The 19,573-nt window shown below is 32.5% G+C and overlaps 1 protein-coding gene across 1 annotated transcript; it reads right to left on the minus strand.

Moving 5' to 3' along the window:
- Positions 1-1,438: 1,438 nt before the first annotated feature.
- LOC112701056 (dicer-like protein 4) lies at positions 1,439-18,674 on the minus strand. The gene is made up of 28 exons (XM_072198579.1): positions 18,657-18,674; positions 14,046-14,161; positions 13,606-13,894; positions 12,984-13,161; positions 12,660-12,770; positions 12,257-12,397; positions 12,072-12,144; positions 11,646-11,710; positions 11,362-11,502; positions 11,158-11,286; positions 10,516-10,651; positions 10,172-10,268; positions 9,688-9,880; positions 9,063-9,223; positions 8,781-8,987; positions 8,420-8,685; positions 7,371-7,645; positions 6,854-7,290; positions 6,510-6,610; positions 5,358-5,563; positions 5,021-5,230; positions 4,039-4,500; positions 3,639-3,908; positions 2,935-3,264; positions 2,404-2,698; positions 2,207-2,306; positions 1,942-2,094; positions 1,439-1,631 (listed from the first exon to the last, which is right to left on the minus strand). The coding sequence occupies exons 3-28, from the start codon at positions 13,758-13,760 to the stop codon at positions 1,616-1,618; spliced, it is 4,908 nt and encodes a 1,635-aa protein (XP_072054680.1). The 5' UTR covers positions 13,761-13,894; positions 14,046-14,161; positions 18,657-18,674; the 3' UTR covers positions 1,439-1,615.
- Positions 18,675-19,573: the final 899 nt, after the last annotated feature.

Consider the following 19,573-nt stretch of genomic DNA (forward strand, 5'->3'; position numbering starts at 1 on the left):
AATGATAACTTTTTTTAATTATTATTTTCATGTGAAAAAGATTAATTTTTTACTAATAATTATTTTTAACATTTATTATCTAAAATTTTAAAAAAATTTAATGTGTATATTTTTATATTTGATTAAATGTTAAGTCTTTGTACAAATAAAAATAATTAAATTTCATGTTTGTTATTTAAAAATAATATTTCTCTCTCTCTCCTCTCTCTCTCTCTATATATATATAATTAGATATTAGTAAAAAAATTATATTGATAGTTATAAAATTAACTCAAAATTATTTTTTTTGAAAAATTTAATGTTGAATCTAATTATCAATCACAAAATTAGTATTCTCTCTAAATTATATATAACAAATATTTAAAGAAAGAGAAATAAAAATATAAATTAAAATGATAAGCAGTAAAAATTTAAACAAAATAAAAAACTAAAAAAATATATATAATAATAATATCTTTTTTATAGGAATAATATTTTGGAATATTTTTAATTATATTTAATTGTAAATTTAATATATTTTTTATAATTTTATGAATTTATTTGGATTATATTATTTTATTAATTTTATTTTTTGTAGAATAAAAATATAAAAAGAGATAGAATGAGAGAGAAAAGAGAAAGAAAGATAAAGAAGAAAAAGGAAAGAGAGTTTGTTAATTTTGAAAGAAAAGATTTTATTTTAATTGTAATAAAAGAATATCTTATTGTACTGTTTGGTTTGTCAAATTAGTAATATAAAATACAAATAATGACTTATATATAAAGTAAAAATGATAGAGAAAAATAGAGTAAAGGAAAGAAGCAGATAAGCAAATGAAAGAAAAAAATTTATTAATTTAAAAAAAAATATTTTATCTCAATTTTAATAAAAGAGTTTCATGTAATACATTTTGATATTATTAAATTAATAATATAAATATCACTATATTTCAATTTTAATTTAATCTTAATTGTAATTAAAAAATATCATGTTATATATTTTGATTATTAAAATTATAATTAGTGATTGATAATGATATATAAAAAAGATAGAATAAATAAAGAAATGAGAGAGATAAAAAAAGAAAAAAAAACTCTTAATTATTAGAGGAAAAGATTTTGATTTCAATAGAAAAAAATTTAGTTTCAATTATAATAAAAGAGTACGTATGACATGATTGTAAATATAATAATATATAATAGATTAGTAAAAGAAATTTTACGCTAATAAATTTCTAAAAGAAAGTTGTCGTAAACTTAAAGTCTATATAGTATTAACCAATCAAACTATATAACTTCAAACATCAAGAGCTCTTACATTAAAAAAAATATAAATAAAATAAACAAGTGAATGTCAAATTTAAGGTTTGAAAGATTTTGATATTCACACCAAATTGATTTCAAGTCGATTGAACCTCAACTTGCATCCATACAGCAACACCACACGATAGCGTCATCATTTAGGGAAAACAAATTAACACAAGATTCAAATCACAAATATTTACATTTCAAATTCATGATCCACTTAACACTGATACCATTACCAAGTACACTGCCTAGACACAGCTGCACAAGTGAAGTAATACTATACAATATCCTTAAATTTTCCTCTTGGCAACAAATCACTAAACCTCTATTAGTCTAGATACACATTATTACGAATATGCTTATGATTGATTGATCATCAAAACGATTAGGTCATTCCAAAATCCTGAATGAGACACGGCCTACTCTGTTGTTGGTCAAAAAGGAACTTATGAGTCGGTTCAGTTACGCTTATTAGGCAGGTAACCTGCGTGTTCCAGGTACCAAAACACACCCTCACTCATAAGTTCCTTTTTGACCAACAACAGAGTAGGCCGTGTCTCATTCAGGATTTTGGAATGACCTAATCGTTTTGATGATCAATCATAAGCATATTCGTAATAATGTGTATCTAGACTAATAGACGTTTAGTTACGCTTATTAGGCAGGTAACCTGTGCGTTCCAGGTACCAAAACACACCCTCAGCCGCGGACTCTGCTGCGTCTTTCTTCTTCGGTTTTGGTTCCCCAATGAATTCATAAATCACATCTGGGGATTCTTCTATGTCCAAGGTCACCTTGTATGTGAATCTATCAATTGAGACAAGGAGGTTATTATAAGCACTTAACCAATTCAGGCAGCAAAATCTGGGTAGAATAGTATATGTAACTAAAAGATTGAATAAATTAATGAGGTACTCACAACTTCATGTGATCTGGTCCCCCTTCATAGCAGCACTCAAATGTCGGTGGTTTCCAGCAAGAAGCAGTACAGAATTCATACAATCGTGATCTTGCGGTTCCTTTAAATGAACAATGAAAAATTATTTGGGATTAACAGCAAATGGCACCAGCTACAATATTTGGCATCTTAAGACATAAGTACGGTTTTTATATTACCTGTCCTCGATAAATCACCGGCACAATCACGATTATCATAAGTTCCACTAGGCTGTCCCTTAGAAGAATGTTGAACCTTTTGGTCAACAGGTTTTATACCAATCACCTCACGGAGGGGGCGAATTATCGGGTTTGAGTTGCTACTTAAGTTCCCATTAACCATCACGTGCTCAATGGAATTAATTGCTGTTACATCAATGGGAGTTTCATTATAGCCAATAAGTTTTGCTTCCCCCTTAAAGGTAGATTTTAAAACTTCTTCCAAAGGTTTTGACCTTGGTCTCCAGCCTTGAGCCTGTACATCCAAAGTTCCAAACCCAGTAACACTGACCATAGTAAATATAAACAATTTATAGTTGTTGCTGAGGAAAGTAAAATGCATCTCTCTTGCTGTTTTGATACATCACAACCTATAATTATGCTTATTAAAAGTGTAACAGTTTTTTAACCCAATACATGATGAAGAAACTCATTATGACAGAACTTGCCACCAGAAATGGAAGCCAATCAGACCCTCTATACTATTTTTACCTTTAGCTCTGAAAATAGTTTCTGTGAAGCAATTCTAGTAGCCTCTTTTTTACTTTGCCCGGTTGCCACTGCTGTTTGACATGTACCATTCACAATCACTTTTGCTTCAACTGAAAACATTTTAGTCAATTTTGATGGTTGGAGTTGCAAGTCCAAATTATGAGATTGGCATAGTTCTTGCAGATCCCTCTTGGGACTAAGCTGCAAGTTAGATGAGAATTTCATGATTGGATCCAAGAATGAAGTCATTATTTCCCAAACTTTGTACAAATTGAACCCTGAATCAAGAAGAATAGCACCAACACAAGATTCCACCAAGTCACCCAAAGCCTGAAACAACCAAAAAGGTTATTTTAGACAAATTATAATTTATGCATAATTAAGAAGTAATACATATCTACAACATCCTTTTGAACTGTTGATTTGAACATTTAAAGGAGTTTACTCATGTCCATAAGACCATAACCCAAACCATAGAACCAAAAATGCAATAACAACTTGGCATAATCAATCAATACACTGTTAGGGGTTCCAATTGAATATTTGAATACCCAAAAAGAATTTGAAAAATAATAGCTAACCTCTATAGACCAAAAAAAATTCCAAAGTAAGTTTCAAGTATAGTACTTTAGAAGTTTCATCTTAGATCAGTAATTGCAAAAGAAATATAATGCATATTAGTAAATGTAAATGGATCTTAGTACCTTTGGACATTTCGGCCCTTCATTGACATTACTTGATAAAGGTCTTCTAATATAGTCCACATACTTTTTTACTGCCTCAGAAAGGTTGCTAGAATCACATAAAAGAAATTTATCAAAACTGCGATCCACAGCAACACAGGCAAATGCCTTATTGTTAACAGACAACGATCTCAAATCCGTCAATTGACCAGGCTTTAGCTTGGGATAAGCTGAGTACAGGTATGAAGTAATCAAAAAATCCAGCACAGCATCTCCAAGAAACTCCAGTCGCTGCAAAAAAGAAATGTCAGGTTACAACAGATAAATAATCAGTGTCTTATTGGAGTTCTCAGATTTATAGAGTACAGAAATAGTTCCTATCAGAACTGAGACATTGGGGTCAACAGTAAAGGAGCCTTGCCTGGTAGCAACCTCCTCCATGCTTATTGTAAGAAGGATGCACAAATGCCTGAAGAAGCAGACCCTTATGAATGAAGTGATATCCCAACTTATCTTCGAGGGAAAGAATGTTTACATCAGCAGAGAGAGGAATATAGCCAACACTTCCTCGGCAAACATTAATCAATTGTGAGGCTTCAAAACCAACTTGTATGCCAAGCCACGTAAGAAATGCAATTGCAGCTTTAAAGCCACTGTCAACTATAAATGCTCCAACCAAAGCTTCAACTGCATCAGCAATTGTTTTTCTATATAGCCAGTGGTGATTTTTATTGCACTGGATTTCAGTTGAGCTTCCTTGCTCCTTAACAGAATTTAAACATGAGTGTATACTTTCTTCCATTTCATTGTTGCAAACTATTGGGCAAGGACGGCCAAATGCGTAGAATTGACAGGGATCAAACGCCTGATCACGTATATAGACCTGGGATTATAAGGCAGGAAGGTAGAGATAAGTTGGTAACAAAAGTAAGAATTCTAAAGCTTCTATCAAGATAGAACACACATGAAAAGCAAAGTTACAAGCCTTCTGTTAGTTTCTATATTTTCACCCTTTCAGACTTTCTACAATTTTTCAGGACCATATATCCTTGTTAGTACTTCCAAGTATGGTCATCTTTTCCGTGGAAGATATAAGAATTTCTTTCAGATTTAGTATAAAACAAGCTATCAGAGTTATATATTATAAGTGGCTGTCTTCTCTGTTAAACAAAGGTTTGATGTCATCAAAGAGAAAAATTAGGAAGATCCAAATCCCACAAAGCATGTCTTTTATCTACAAGCCAATTTTAGCATATATATTAAATTATTTGACAACACAGCTAGTGACCAAAATTAGTTGCCCTGTATATCATATAAATTCAAAAGAAAGGAGAGACCAAAATAATCAATTTTGCTATATAGGTACTGAATATGTCAGTTGAAACTTGAAAGTGTAACTTCACCTGCAAATTGCGTTTAAGAGCCAACTTATACAAATTGGAATTATTTACAACATTAGAACGCCTTGCAGTAAGGTCTCCTTCATGAAGACTGTCATATGTGAGGAAAAAATGGCGTGCAACAGCAAATTTGAGAAAAGCATCTCCAAGCACTTCTAGTCTTTCAAGCGAAAACCGTTCCTGACACTTCTCAGTTGTGAGAGCTTCAAGAATCTAGTAGTTGTCACAACTGTTAGTAACTCTAAACCACAACATTCTTCCACACAGTACAAGAACAACAACAAATGAAGGAAATAGAATATAGTACTTATATATCTATAAAAAGTATCTCTGGCCTTACTGTATGGGAGTTAATTTCAGCTGCCTCTGGGAAGAATCGAGACAGCATTTGCTTGAGTTCAATAGCAACCAGTAAGTTTCCAAGACGATGCATAACTGAGGGTAGCAAAGATATGGAACTACCCATATCCTTCGAAAAACCCACAACTTTCAGTTCGCAAAGCTCAGGAGGCAAATCAACAAAGAACTCCTCCAGCTCCTGTGGCTCTGTTATTGATATTTAAAATTACAATCATGAGAGAAGAGTCCGAAGACAAAAAATTCAAAATCAAGACATAAAGTTCACAGTCAATAAGAAATTCTTAAAAATGCCCAGGCATGTCATCATGATCCTTCTCTCCCTACCATCAATGGGAAGAGACAATATGAGATATTAGATATAGTCCTCCTATTGGGACAAGTATCGGCATTGCAAAAACAAAGTCATCAATAATCTAAGATAACTAATTAAAGTTACTTAAGATTTAAAATGATGGAAAGTTAAAAGGAATCTCATCCTCAATGGCTTATGGTTTTTGGTCAACCAGTTCTCGAAATCACTAAATGAAGAAAAAAAAGGTAGCCTATGTGTGGCAAATCAAGAATCATAGTGGAAAATGATGATAAGAAGGTTCTTAAGCATAATTCATCTAAAACCCGTGAAACAACCTTGACTGTAGTTCTAGGAAGCGATGACTGCAACAATAGCATAGCTGGTGATAGATTGGAGATATAGAATATTAATTATCAAATTATAATATTATGTAAATACATTATGGTGGCTGAAGAAATAGGATTATCAGGGTTCTAAACATTTCAGGTTATGAAGCTAAGAATTTTTTAAATAAAAAAAAATCAATACGCCTACTCTCTCCTAATTAAGTAAATGTGGCTAGATGCTGATGTGATATTGATGTAACAAAATTAACAAATAGAAAATTGACAAATCACACTCTGCTTCGATGCTATATAGTTATTTGCCTCACAGAGGTAAAACACCCTTCTTCATCCAGTTATTTGTTTCGACATCCTTGTATCAGTGTAAGTGACTTTATTCAGACTGTTCCCAGGACAGGAGGTATTTTGATAGTATTTTAGCTATATAATGTCATAAACCCAATCAAAATACTACAACAAATTTTAGCCACCAGCAGAGTAGTATCCAACAAGGTACCTGTATCCTCATACTTCCGATTATGCAGCAGGTTGTGCAGATTGAAAACTGGTTTTGCATGCAGCAGTCGCTGTTCTGGGTGTTTGAGATGAATACTAAACCTGATACCAACATTGAAAGGTTCTTGTCAAAGATATTAAGTACAATATATTAAATCCCAACTTAAATAAACATTTAGAAGTATCCATTTCTCAGGTTTCAGTGCTTTCAAGTATTTAGAAAAAAAAAAAAGAGTATCCGTTTAAAAACGTATCCAACAAATATAAATGGTATTACCAGTAATCATGAATTTCGGGTACAAAAAGAAAAAATAAAGGATGAACCAATAATAAATAGGTACCTACTTTTCAAGTAAGTCATCCGCATAGCTTGAAGTGCCTGAATCTTTACTGGGACTTAATCCATTCTTTTCATGGTTCACATTTGTGACAAAATAGAAGAGCTTTTTGTGTGTGGCATATACCAAACTATTTTCAACATCTCTTATGCTTCTTTTACCATTGGCAAGTTGAAGTGATGAATCAGAAGGACAAGGCTTTTGGTCCACAGCATCTGGTGGAGACTTGAAAATTGGTGAACAAAGGCATCTTCTCACAGTCTTCCAATCCACAGTCATAATATTTTCATATTCTTGCAATACAACTGGAAGCATAAGGTAGAAGGTTGATGAATCATTGTGAGATTCAGCACCTTTACCCAGGGTTACAAGATCAGAAACAAATTCTGATCGGTCAAGAATAGTTTTAAGGAACATCTCTTGAAAATGTTCAGCCATCTTAATCTGCAAGAGGAAGAGTCGAAGCATAAACTTAAAATTCTTTTTTTTTTTTTTTGCTTAACACAAAATAAAATGGCATTTACCTCATCTTTGTCGAATTCTACAACTCCAAATGGAACAAATGTTGATTTAACAGATCTACCATGAGCAAGATGAAGATCAAGTTCCAGTTTCTCAGCCTCTGCTGGAAGACATGTCATGATGAATAGACCAAACTTTTTGTAAACCCTATCCTCTGGAAAGGGGCGAAATTTTATGTAGTATGAGTTGAGATGAACAATTTTCTCTTCGTTTATCCAAGACTTTCTAAAGGGAGAAGGAACTAACATCTGATGTAATTCTCCTCTTGACTTGTCATCTGCAAAAAAGGGGGAAAAAGTGAAATACAACAGAATGATATTTAAAGATTTTTAGAATTATAAGTTGATAACTAGGAAAATAAACATGGTGTATATGCATATATATGCCATAGAAGCTTCACACCTGCCTGTGTTTTTATTCATTCATAATTTAAAATTGTTTTAGAATATTCAAAATTTCTGTATTTTATCTTTTTTCGAATTTTGCCCTCGTCCACATTATGCTTTTCCATGCTAGAATGGAGAGAAAAAAAAGAAAGATCAACTTTAGTTGGCTCTCTATAAATGCATGTTGTAAGCATATGACACTTAAGATCTGACACAAACACACCCAAAACATAGACAAGCAGCAAAATGGTGTCAAACAAAGCTTATATAAGACTAAGACAGATGTAATTTTGATCCACTATCAATTTAAATTTCTTACTATATTCCAAGTTCCAATTACTTGTTGCAACATACCCAAAAAAAAGATTGACCATGCTAACAATGGCTGAAGTGGTCAAAATATTTTAAAAGATTGGATAATAATAAATAAGTTTCTAAATTGACAATGGATTGAAGCTAAAATGTTTAAGCAATAGGAATACACAACATACAATAATAATTACCAAAGACAGACAATGAAGAATTGAAATAGCCTGAAAATGACTAGCATGTCAAAATTGTCAATCTAGTTAATAGCTTCATTGACAGGTAATCTATGAAGTACATTTTTGGCAACACAAAACCAGACAATTAAACAAAATGATGGAGCACAGCAAAAGTTTGACCTTCACAACCATCTGTATTAGATGGGCTTGAATCCTTCTCCTCTGGCTCTGTGGTCTCTTGCTTTGGCAAAAGACAATCACTTAACGAACCTTTTTCATACAGTTCTTGAATTGCTTTCAGGCAAGCATCCTTTTTGGAAGCTTCCATAGACAACTGTGGTGAACTGACAATTAAGTGTATTGGTGCATTGGATGGAAATATTATGTGGCAGACTATCCCATCTTTTTCATCAAAGTAATAAAAGCTTGGCTTGGGGTCAAAGTACCTGAAAAGATAGATAATGTCTTAAAATATCAGAGAGTTGTTCCATGAATGTCCTGGCTATATCATACAAAGGCCCAACTTAAAATAAGTACATACTCATCATGTGGAAGCTTTGAACAATACTGGTGAAGTAATGAAATACTATATCCAGAACTGACAGAAGCACCAGACGAATCTACTCTGAATATTCTTTCCTCAGGGATTATGTATGTCTCAGTTGATGTACGGTCAGCAATTTCCATATTCATGCGGCATTCATCTTTCTCAAAACCATCAATTAAATCGAGATCCTTCTTATTGTCACTGTAGTAATGAGATACAAAATTAGTTAAACCAATGGATTACATTTAAATTTAGAATGTATTGCTGGTAAGCTACCTGTCCACCAAAAATGCATATTCTGACTGAGGCATACGTGCACGGCCTCTTGACTGTATAAAGCTGGCAACAGTTTCAGGAAGATCAAACCGTATGACAAGGCAACAAGTTTGAATGTCAAGTCCTTCTTCACCCACTTTTGTTGCAACCAATAGATTCAACTGTTAATAGCATAAGCCAGATATGCATATTACTAGTTATCACTAAACTCTTTGACAAGCTATGCAATATTAACATATTTAAGCCATCATCATAATTATTTTGTTCCCTTTTGAGCACCACTCGTCACAAGGCAGCTTCAACAACAAAATTCTTGATCCCACATGCAGCAGCATTTTAGTTTAAGTGAAATATTTTTCAAAGAAATCACAGCAGCTTCAAGCTTTCTCATAGTTTCCAATATAAAAGGCATTGCCATTTTTCTCAATGTGCTTATTGTCAAATGAGCGTCAGTAACAGTAAAATCGAAGAGTATTTACTTTATAAAAACAAATGATTACACAGTTTTGCCACACCATTACATTACTGAGAACTCAGAACTTCTAACTAAGTATACAAAATCCTGCAGACTTTTTCAGAGCTCACATAACATATTTAAAACTAATGAGTGAAACCCAATATTTACCTCACCAGAGCGAAACTTCTCAACAATGATGTTCATGGTCTTGCGTGACATACTCTTCAATCCAGCATGGACTCCTACTAGAAAATCACTCCTCCATTGTGTTAGAAGTTTCATCTTCTTAAGTATGTATGACAGGGATCTTGCAGTCACGATTCTATTAACAAAAATGATACATTTTGGGTTCTGTTGCATCCTGAAATCAAAACATCACAGCAATATTGACCATATAAATAAGACCATAACCAAGCGAGGGGAATTTATATATAAATGACATGGATCTTGCAATCGACTATATGTTTCTGGTTCTGTTGCATCAAGAAATCAAAATATCATAGCAAATTTTGTCCATATATAAGATTCATAACCGATCCATGAGAAGTCGTATATAAATGTGGCACATGCTATATAATACACATCTGAAAGGAATACTCTAAACACAATTTTATCAAAACTTGAGATTTGAGAGAGAGACTTGATTGCCAACCTAAAGGAGGACAGTATCTGAACGAGGCGCAAAAGTTTTGATGAGAAAAAGGGCTCTCTCATTATTTCCATAGAAGATAAATCAGATACACCGTCACCTACAGATATACAAAACAAATAACAGCTTTTTCACAAGGAACATATTTTAAAATGCAGGAATACTGTTTTAAACATATCTTTAAAAAAAATTATAACGAGATCGTTCATTGGCAGATAAACAATAACCTAATATATCGTAAAATGGAAAAAGCACGTGCAACATTGTAAGGATTCAGTAGTGGAAGTCAGAAGACCTCGGTAACAGCAGTGATACTATTGAAAATATATCAAGCAATGTTTAAATACCTTTCAGACGTGAGTTAAAGAGTTCAGCTGCCTGAGATAGATATTTATCACACACAGAGTCATCACTTGAATTTCCTTCTGCCTCCACTAATTCATGCCTCTCGGAACGATCGCCCCTCAAAAGAATATGACTAGCCTTAGAAGGTTAACAGGAATATTAGAGAAGAGAAAAAGTATACATAAATAATAATTGAACAAAATATCAACAATGGTAAGCTAAGATAGATTATAAATGAGATTAAAACCAAAGAACTTCCCCTTATCGTTGAAAAGCATATCTAACTTCACTCGCAATAATCAGTGCTAGGCCATCGTCTTCAAGGAACAAAATTCAGAAGAGCAGGCATAGTTTTTTTATTTGGTTATTTGACAGGTATTTCTTCATGAATCTATTTAGAGTTGAGAATTTTGTTAAAATTATGTAACCTTAACTCTACAAGAAGAATCCCACAGCATATTGCAGGCATACTTTTTATTAATTATTTGTCAGGTGGTAAGGCATACCATCAAATGGGAACAAATGGTGACAATACATTTTTTGCCTATGGTACATTATATACTATTATTTAAAGATAATATTGAATAATCATTTTCCATTCAAATGATTACATGAGGGCTTAAGATATAATACAAGAGTCTTACTTGCAGTCCTCCCCAAATGCCAATATTCCTCAGACAGAAAACAACATTCTCATGTATCCTGTTTAGAAGTTTTTTTGTGTTCACCCGTTTCTGGTGATCTTCTACATTCCTACCGAGGCTTGCTATGCACTGCTCGCACAAAATAAAGCAGTGTTGATGAAGCTTGTTTATCTAATTGTCTTAAGACCCATGTCAAAAGTGTACCTGATATTTGATCAGATCAAGATCTGCATGGTAAGTTGTATACAAGCTATCTGTTCCATTTGCAACTGAGCTATAATGATATACAGAAATTGTTGCATTGGTCACAAAAGATTGCAATTCCCTGTCTTCAACTGAGTATACCTATAAATGAGATCCAAATAACTAGATATTAGCAACAGCACCCAGCATCTGAGACCAGCACAAGTAGGCAATTCAAGACTATCTTTAAAAGTGATGACCAAAAGTTTTAAGTAATTTGACATATTGTACTGTATATAGCCCACCTTAGCATCAAGTATTTGTTCAAGACTATTGATGCTTTTTGATAGATTTGCTTCATTGGAAGCCCCTGAAAAAGAATACACATATTCAGAAAATGGGAAAAAGTGCACTGATGGTATCTAGCAAAGTTGCAATGTCTAAGAAACATGCATACATACCCTTTAATAATGTACAAGGACGGGAAATAAGCATGAATAAATAATCTTATGATATGACAGCATATTGATATCACAGAAGGAAAAACAGTGAAAGCAAATTAGAAAGCATGAACACCAATTTGATAGTGTGTCCATGTGTTATACATGGGACACAGCATGCACACTTCACAGAAATATATGTGAAGACCAAGATATTGACAATAACAATCTCATGTTAAAAAATAATCATCAAATTGGTCCACTGACGTAAACAAGTTTAGGGATGTTTACCTTTTCCTACAACTGGGGAAGCAGTCATGCCGAAAATACGGGGAACACTTTTGAAACTATTTTTGTAGAAGACCTACCAAAATATCAAATTCTGAACTGTTAAAGAAAAAAAGATATAGAAGCAGAAAGATGTTATACAAAAATTAATGTTGAGTTCAGTGAACTTGAGCACAAGCATAACATACTTTCATGATTTCTGCATAAGGATGGGAGCTTTTGGCTTGAGCATGATGACATTCATCAAATATCAAAAGTGAAATCATGTCCATCCTAATGGAACAATGAGATAAGTTGTGCAATAATATCTGGGGGGTCATGACAAGAACCTGAAGAGTGAGAAGGAAAAAAAGCTTATAATTTCAGAAGAAAGAAAACCCATCAGATTAAAAATGGGATTAGATTTATTCAACTTTTCCATGTATCAAGTTTAATTCTTTTTTTTTTTTTTAATCTCCAACTTTCTTTCAACACCCCTTGGTCAAAGTTGCTGCAACATGCCTGCATATACAATAGTGCAATAATACAATAGGAAAATTTTACTTGTACGTGATTTAATTTTAACTAGCATTGCCATTTGTCAACTGTCACCTCATACTGTCCAATTTCCTGCTCCCAATCATGATGACGTTTCAAGCGCTTGGAGCTCCCACAGAAAGTCCCAACCTTAAAATCAGTAGAGTCTTCTATAACCTTCGCTTGCTATAGATTATTGAAAAAAATGACTTCAGAAGAAATGAATGAATAATTGGTAATGATAAACAAAAACATGATCAGATTAGAATAAATGGCAATGATGAACCAAAGCATGCTCAGATTAGTTAAAGGTTGATTTGGAAATAAAAATAATTTTCTGGATCTCCATAAACAAATAAAAAGATAATGTTGAATTGAGCAACAGGTAAAGAAGATCACCTGATGAACAAGCGCCACAGTAGGGGCAAGAAAAATACATATATTTTTCTGGGGCTTCCTTATCAAATGACCCATCGCATGCATAAGCAGCACAGCAATGTGGGTCTTCCCACAACCAGTCCCCAAATATACAATTATATTTTCTTCTAATGCTTTTTTGCACAGCTCCAACTGGTACCTTCCGAAAGAGCAAAACAAAAACAGTAAGATTCCAAGGGTTCCAGAAGGCACATGGAATCAGAAAGATGAGCAAACTCCCCATACTTGCAATAAAATTTATAAATCAGCAACATTCTTTAGGCTTAATCATTGTTCCGCAACATCAAAGAAACACAAATGCTGAGTTGAAAATTTTGATAGATCGAAAAATTTGCAGTCTTTGTCAAAAATAATACTAGCTGGTATAGCCCCAATGCAAAGAATCTAGAAACGCCCAATAAGTTTCTTTACTTTGTATACTCCATTTCTCACTAACCAAACACATAATAAACCACTTGCACAGCTAACATCACTATGAAATACCGTAAGATTCCATCATGGCTTAACCTTGGTCCTTGGAATAACAATGATGATTATGACGATAATGATATCTCCAAAACAATAACAAACCAAAGACACTTACCTTCTGGCAATTTTTCTGGGGTCTTTCTGAACAGCTTGGTCGTCATGATCTTTGACTTCAGAGAGACTAAGGTTCTGCAGCAAGTATTCAGCGACGCTTAAATGGGGCTCCAGCTCCGGCGATGACGTGGCGGAAGAGGATTCTCCGTCCGGCATTGCGTGACGAATAGAAGCAGAAAAGCTTACACCTTTGGGCTTTGGGGTTACCCTTCTACTCAGAGAGTAAAAGGGTTGATCAAAAAATGTACGGGAATTTGAGGGTTCCACGTCTTTGTCGTATTATCTTGCAGCTGCAGCGAGAGAGAGAGTGAAGATTGAAAGTTAGTTAACCTGTGAATGAATGTGGAGACTATGGAGTGAGTCAGCAATGTGCAGAGAGAAGCGAGAGGTTCCTTAGTGCACACGCTCGTTAGAGAGAGAGAGAGAGACCGAAACGTTTACCTACGCAAAATTGATTCGTTTTCTTTTACGGTGGAATTCTCTATCAATATTCATTCTTTGTCTTCGGTCTTGGGTCTTCGCTTCTATCTTTTAAGCATCACTCTACGTCATCATTTCTTATGAGGAAAAAACCAGAGATTGATTATCAGTCTGATGATATGATCATACGATGACAAGTACAATAAGAATTATGTTTTGTTATTTTTATGAGATAAAATACGTAGATTATATAATTCTTAGCCAATTAAGAAATTTATTTATATATTTTAGTTATTAAAATTTTATGTTACTATAAAATAAAAGAATTAATCTCTATGATTCTGCTATACAAGTTTTACAAGTCCTCTAACTGATATTACATGGTATATGCAACACGTCTCTAACAGATTTTTAATTTTTGAAAAGATTCGGATTTCTTTTTCGAATTTCTTATCTTCTCTTTCTTCTTTTTCATTTACATGCTTTTTTCTGTGTTTTCTTTTTTCATTATTCTCGACATTGTTTTTTGACATCAAACTCTGAAATCGTTTTTGAACTGTTTCATCTTCATCGTCGTGTTTTTCCTCGTTCTTCTTTTGATTTTTTAAATTTTTTCTTCTTTGTTTGATTTTTTTCTTCTAAAAAAAATTATGAGAATATGAAATAAGAAAAGGAAGAAGAAGAAGGAGCAGAAGATGAGGAGGAGAAAGAGAAAGAGTTCTGAATTATGCTACTTCAATGAATTTTGAGTGTATTTCTTAAATTTTTTGGTGTATTTTTGTAATTCTTTGGGTGTATTTCTTTAATCCTTTGGGTGTATTCCTATAATTGTTTGGGTGAATTCCTGTAACCGTTTTGGTGTATTTCTGTAATCCTTTATGTGTATTTCTGTAATCGTTTGGGTGTATTTCTGAAGTTCCATTATCTTCAAAACGATTTCAAAACTTGATTTCAGAAACCATAAAAATAAAAAAAAATGAAGCAAGAATACCAGTGATAAAACAGGTAAAACAACGAATGAAAAAGCGAATAGAAAACGCACGAGGGAGATCAAACAAATTTGGCTAAAAACTCGTTTTCACGCAGGAAGAAGAAGAGTCGTTCATAATGCAGTAGCGCACTTTAGGAATAGGAAGTGGTTGAATAACATGCGTATATTTACTCTTGAACGTAGGAGTAATGCACGTGTATTTTGTTGGGTTTGTGTCAACTTCTAAGACTTGTATGTATAACAGGCCCAAAATAAAATCTAAAATATTTTGTTAGAATTTGTCAGTGGTCTTGATCTGAATTGTTATCTTAATGTTGTATTTTATATAAGTAAATATTCGCCTACAATTATCTTTATATCAAATTAATAATAAAAATTATTAAATAATAATTTAATTAAAATATTACATTATTTAACAATTTTCAATTTAACAATTTTATTATTTAATAATTTTCAATTTAACAATTTTATTTAAAAACAGTAACATGTGAGTTTTCATATTTTTTTCATAACGTATTCATTTTTTTTCTTTCAACAAGAAAAATTAATATTAGTTTGCCTTGTAATGTTATATATAAAATAAATAAAATATGTTAAAAATGTGTATTTATGTGTTATGACTTATAATTTATTAATGGGTCATGAGTACAAAAAAGAGTAAAATACTATTTAAAATAAATGTTTTTTTCAATTTTTAACTATTTGTCCGATGGACTTCTCATCTCCTAAAAAATCTAAAAACCCAAATCGGTTCCTATTATACGTTTCAGTTCCTATCTACTTTGAGTAAATGGTCTTTTCGGCCCTAATCAAGGACTAGAATGTATGTAGGAACCGATTTGAGTTTTTAGATTTCTTAGGGGGTGAAAAGTCCATCAGACAAATAGTTATGGACCAAAAAAGACATTTACTCTATAATATATAATTTACTCTATAATTTATCTTAATCAAAATAAGTTAATATATATGGATGTTTCTTCTGCTAAGTATCGGAATGTTTCTTTTTCATATCGAATGGATGTTCTTTTATATATTTTTCGAATTTTTTTGTATTGCAAATGTGAATGTTTCTATTTTTTTAAGAAATTTATTTTTTTTTAATTTTATAGATATCTAATTATTTTTGCCAAAATATAACTAGATATTTCTTTTGTTAAGTATTAGGATTTTTTTCCTATTAAATGAATGTTTTTTTATAATTCTATAATTTTTTCGAAAGTAACATTTTTTGTTTCTGTGTAACTACCAGGCATCATTGCAGTGGGCGATTATGATACAAGCCAAGAGGGAACGGCTGAAGTGATATTTTGTAAAACACGTGGTGGGGTTTGGACTCTGAAACTTGTTTGGATGCTTGGAGGCTACCAGCCCATTTAAATGCCTGCTCTGAACCCTGTTTGAGTTCAACAGGAAAATCCAGAATTCCCTGCTGTATGTGTATTTTGTAGAGAAAGACCAAAGTCAGACAGCATGGTCAATAGTATGTCAGACTGACTATTAATCGAATACCTAGAGGAAAATAAAAAGGATAAACAATTAATCCCAATTCACCTTTCATTTTAGTTGTAAGGAAAGCAATTGAAGGTGTTCCCGTATCTAATTTTTGAGAAGTTGATTCTGTCATCATAGAAATTTGAACTTTTTCTTTCTTTAATGAAGACTTGAAGAGAATGATTCATTCCGGTTTGGTTTCTGCGGTGAGAGAAGGAGGTCTGTGTATATGGTTGTTAGAGGTAGGTAGGTTAATGTATGAGAGAAGAGGAATGTTTTTATAGGTTTTAATTAGGTTTACTTAATCAATTTAAAATTTTTTAAATTTTGAATTTAAAAATTTAAAATTAATTATTAATATAATTATAATTAGTTAAGTTGTTCCATTTTTGGCTGATTAAGAGTTGGTTCCATATACTTTTCTATAATTTATTAATAGAATGATAATAGAAAATATGTATAATATTTTATTAACTTTTTAATTAATTTAAAATAAAAAATTTCAAAAATAAAAACTAAAATAAAAATATACACTAATTTTTTAAAATTAAGTCATTCACTAACTCTTTTTTTTACTTTTATTTTGGCTAGAAGTAAACAAAGTGATGTATCAGAGTTTATAATAAACAATAATCTTTTTTATAAATAAAATGACGTATTAGAGTTCATAATGAGTAATAGCTTCTTATAAACAAAGTCAAAGTTCAGAATAAACAATAATTTTTTATTTTTGTCTTTTAATTAGATCTATATATTTCTGATAAACAATAGTTATTTTATTAATAAAATAACGGCGAAGTGCTTCCTTCTAAAAAATTAGCTAGCAGATTCATTCAAGACCCTATCTATTGGGGCACAATCACCTAAATTGACTTTGATTTATAGACAACAGACAGTCATTAATCAGTAGGTAGAATGAAGATCAAAATTTAAAATAGTTATTTTATAAATAAAGTAACGGTTGGGTGCTTCTTTCTAAGAAGCTAGTCAGGGGATTCATTCAAGACTCTCACCTATTGGGGCACAATCACCTAAACTGATCAGAACTCAGACTTGAATTTATGGACAGTAGACAGCCATTAATCAACAGGTGAAATGAGGATCAGAATTTAAAATAGTTATTTTATAAATAAAATAACGGCAGAGTGCTTCTTTCTAGAAAACTAGCTAGCGGATTCTCATTCAGAACCTCCATCTAGTAGGGCACAGTTACCCAAACTGACCAGAACTTAGACTAATTTTTAGTGCTGACTTCGTCTGTCTGCTTGGCAAACATAATTGCCCGAAAAACATAACCTCAAAACTAGAACTATACCTTTTTTTCCAGGTGATATTGGATTCGATAGAACCTGAAAGAAATCATACTGGATACCACTAGTTAAAAAAACATTCCACACTTGAACTTTTACCTATTGAGATGAAGTGTAAAGCTCAAGTAATATTAACCAATAACTTTTTATAAACAAAGTAACCATATTAGAGTTTAAAATAAACAATAATTTTTTATTGTTGTTCTTTAATTGGATCTACAAACTTTTATCAGATTTAGAATAGGTGAATGCTATGGTTAGTCTTGTGTATATTTTTGTGATACCAAAATTTTTTAGATGTATTTTTATTCATTTTTGTGACAGGTCCAACGAGATAATCGGTTTACAACAAAAGTGGAAGGTTTGAAGCCAGTGCCATGGGATGAGAGATTTGTGAGGAGACATAAATATTATATGTATTTTTGTTATCTAGTGAAAAAATTAATTGACAGTTAGAAAATAGACATTCTTATTATGCAGTATAGTAAATTAGGTAGTTAGGCATAATTTAGTTTTGTAAATTGCTGATAAGTAGTAAAAGCTAATTTAATTGTGTAATTTACTACTAAGTACTAGGTTAGATCATTTTTAATTATGCAAATTTTGCTGTAACAACCACTATATAAGACAAGTGTGACTGTTAGTGTAAAGTGTGATTTTGATAATTATTTCAATTGAATTCATTTTCTCATCTTCTCTCTGCTCTCTCATCTAATTATTTTTTTGCATCACCTTGCTGCACCTTCAATATGGTGCGGTGAGTGTGGAACCAAAGAGGTGATTGCAGTTGAAGCAGAGATTGAGGAAAAGAAAGAGAAAAGCTTAAGAATTCGAATTTACCATAGTGCGATATTCGAAGCTCAATGATGAATTCCCATCAACAATCTTCCAATTCCAGTGGAAATCTAGATCCCGATCGAGCAAGTTCTCTCCAAAACTTGGATCCTCAAGGAATCGCATCTTTCTTAAGTCAGATCTCGTCGATTCAAGCTCACCTCAACAAGAACAACGACAATCCGAGTCAGGATCCGTCAAGCCCCTACTACCTTCACCCATCCGAAATACCTGGTATTTCTCTTACCTCCATAATTCTTGATGGAAAGAACTATAATAATTGGAGCAAGGCTATGATATTAGCATTGAAATCCAAAAATAAGATAGGGTTTATCAATGGAAGCTTAGAAAAATCTGAAAGAGCCGATCCTTTGTTTGCTTTGTAGGATAGATACGCAATACTTATATTTTGGCTTGGATAAATCTTTCTTTATGCTCTGAAATTTCTCAAAGTGTAATTTGGAATAACATTGCCTATGATTTATGGGATGACCTGAAGCATAGGTATTATCAAGGGGATAAATTTCATATAGCCGAGATTCAAAAAGAATTGTATGCAACTAGACATGGAGAAATGAATGTAACTCAATATTTCACAAAATTAAAGGCGTTATGGGAAGAACTGGACAATTTTAGACCAATACCTTCATGCGAGTGTGGAAACCGATGCAAATGCGGACTAGGCAAAATGAGAAAGTTCATATCAGAAGACCATGTGACAAGATTTCTTAGGGGATTGAATGACCAATATGCAAATGTTAGATCTCAAATAATGTTGATAGAACCTCTACCTCAAGCGAAGACAGTTTTTTCCTTCTTAACTCAATAAGAAAGCCAGAGCCAAGTCTTGGAAGATACTTCTGAACTCAAAATTCTTACCTACTCTACCAATTTCTCAAACACTGTTGAAGCTTCGCAAAGCA

This window comes from Arachis hypogaea, chromosome 1 (assembly GCF_003086295.3).
Source record: "Arachis hypogaea cultivar Tifrunner chromosome 1, arahy.Tifrunner.gnm2.J5K5, whole genome shotgun sequence".
Taxonomy (NCBI): Eukaryota; Viridiplantae; Streptophyta; class Magnoliopsida; order Fabales; family Fabaceae; genus Arachis; species Arachis hypogaea.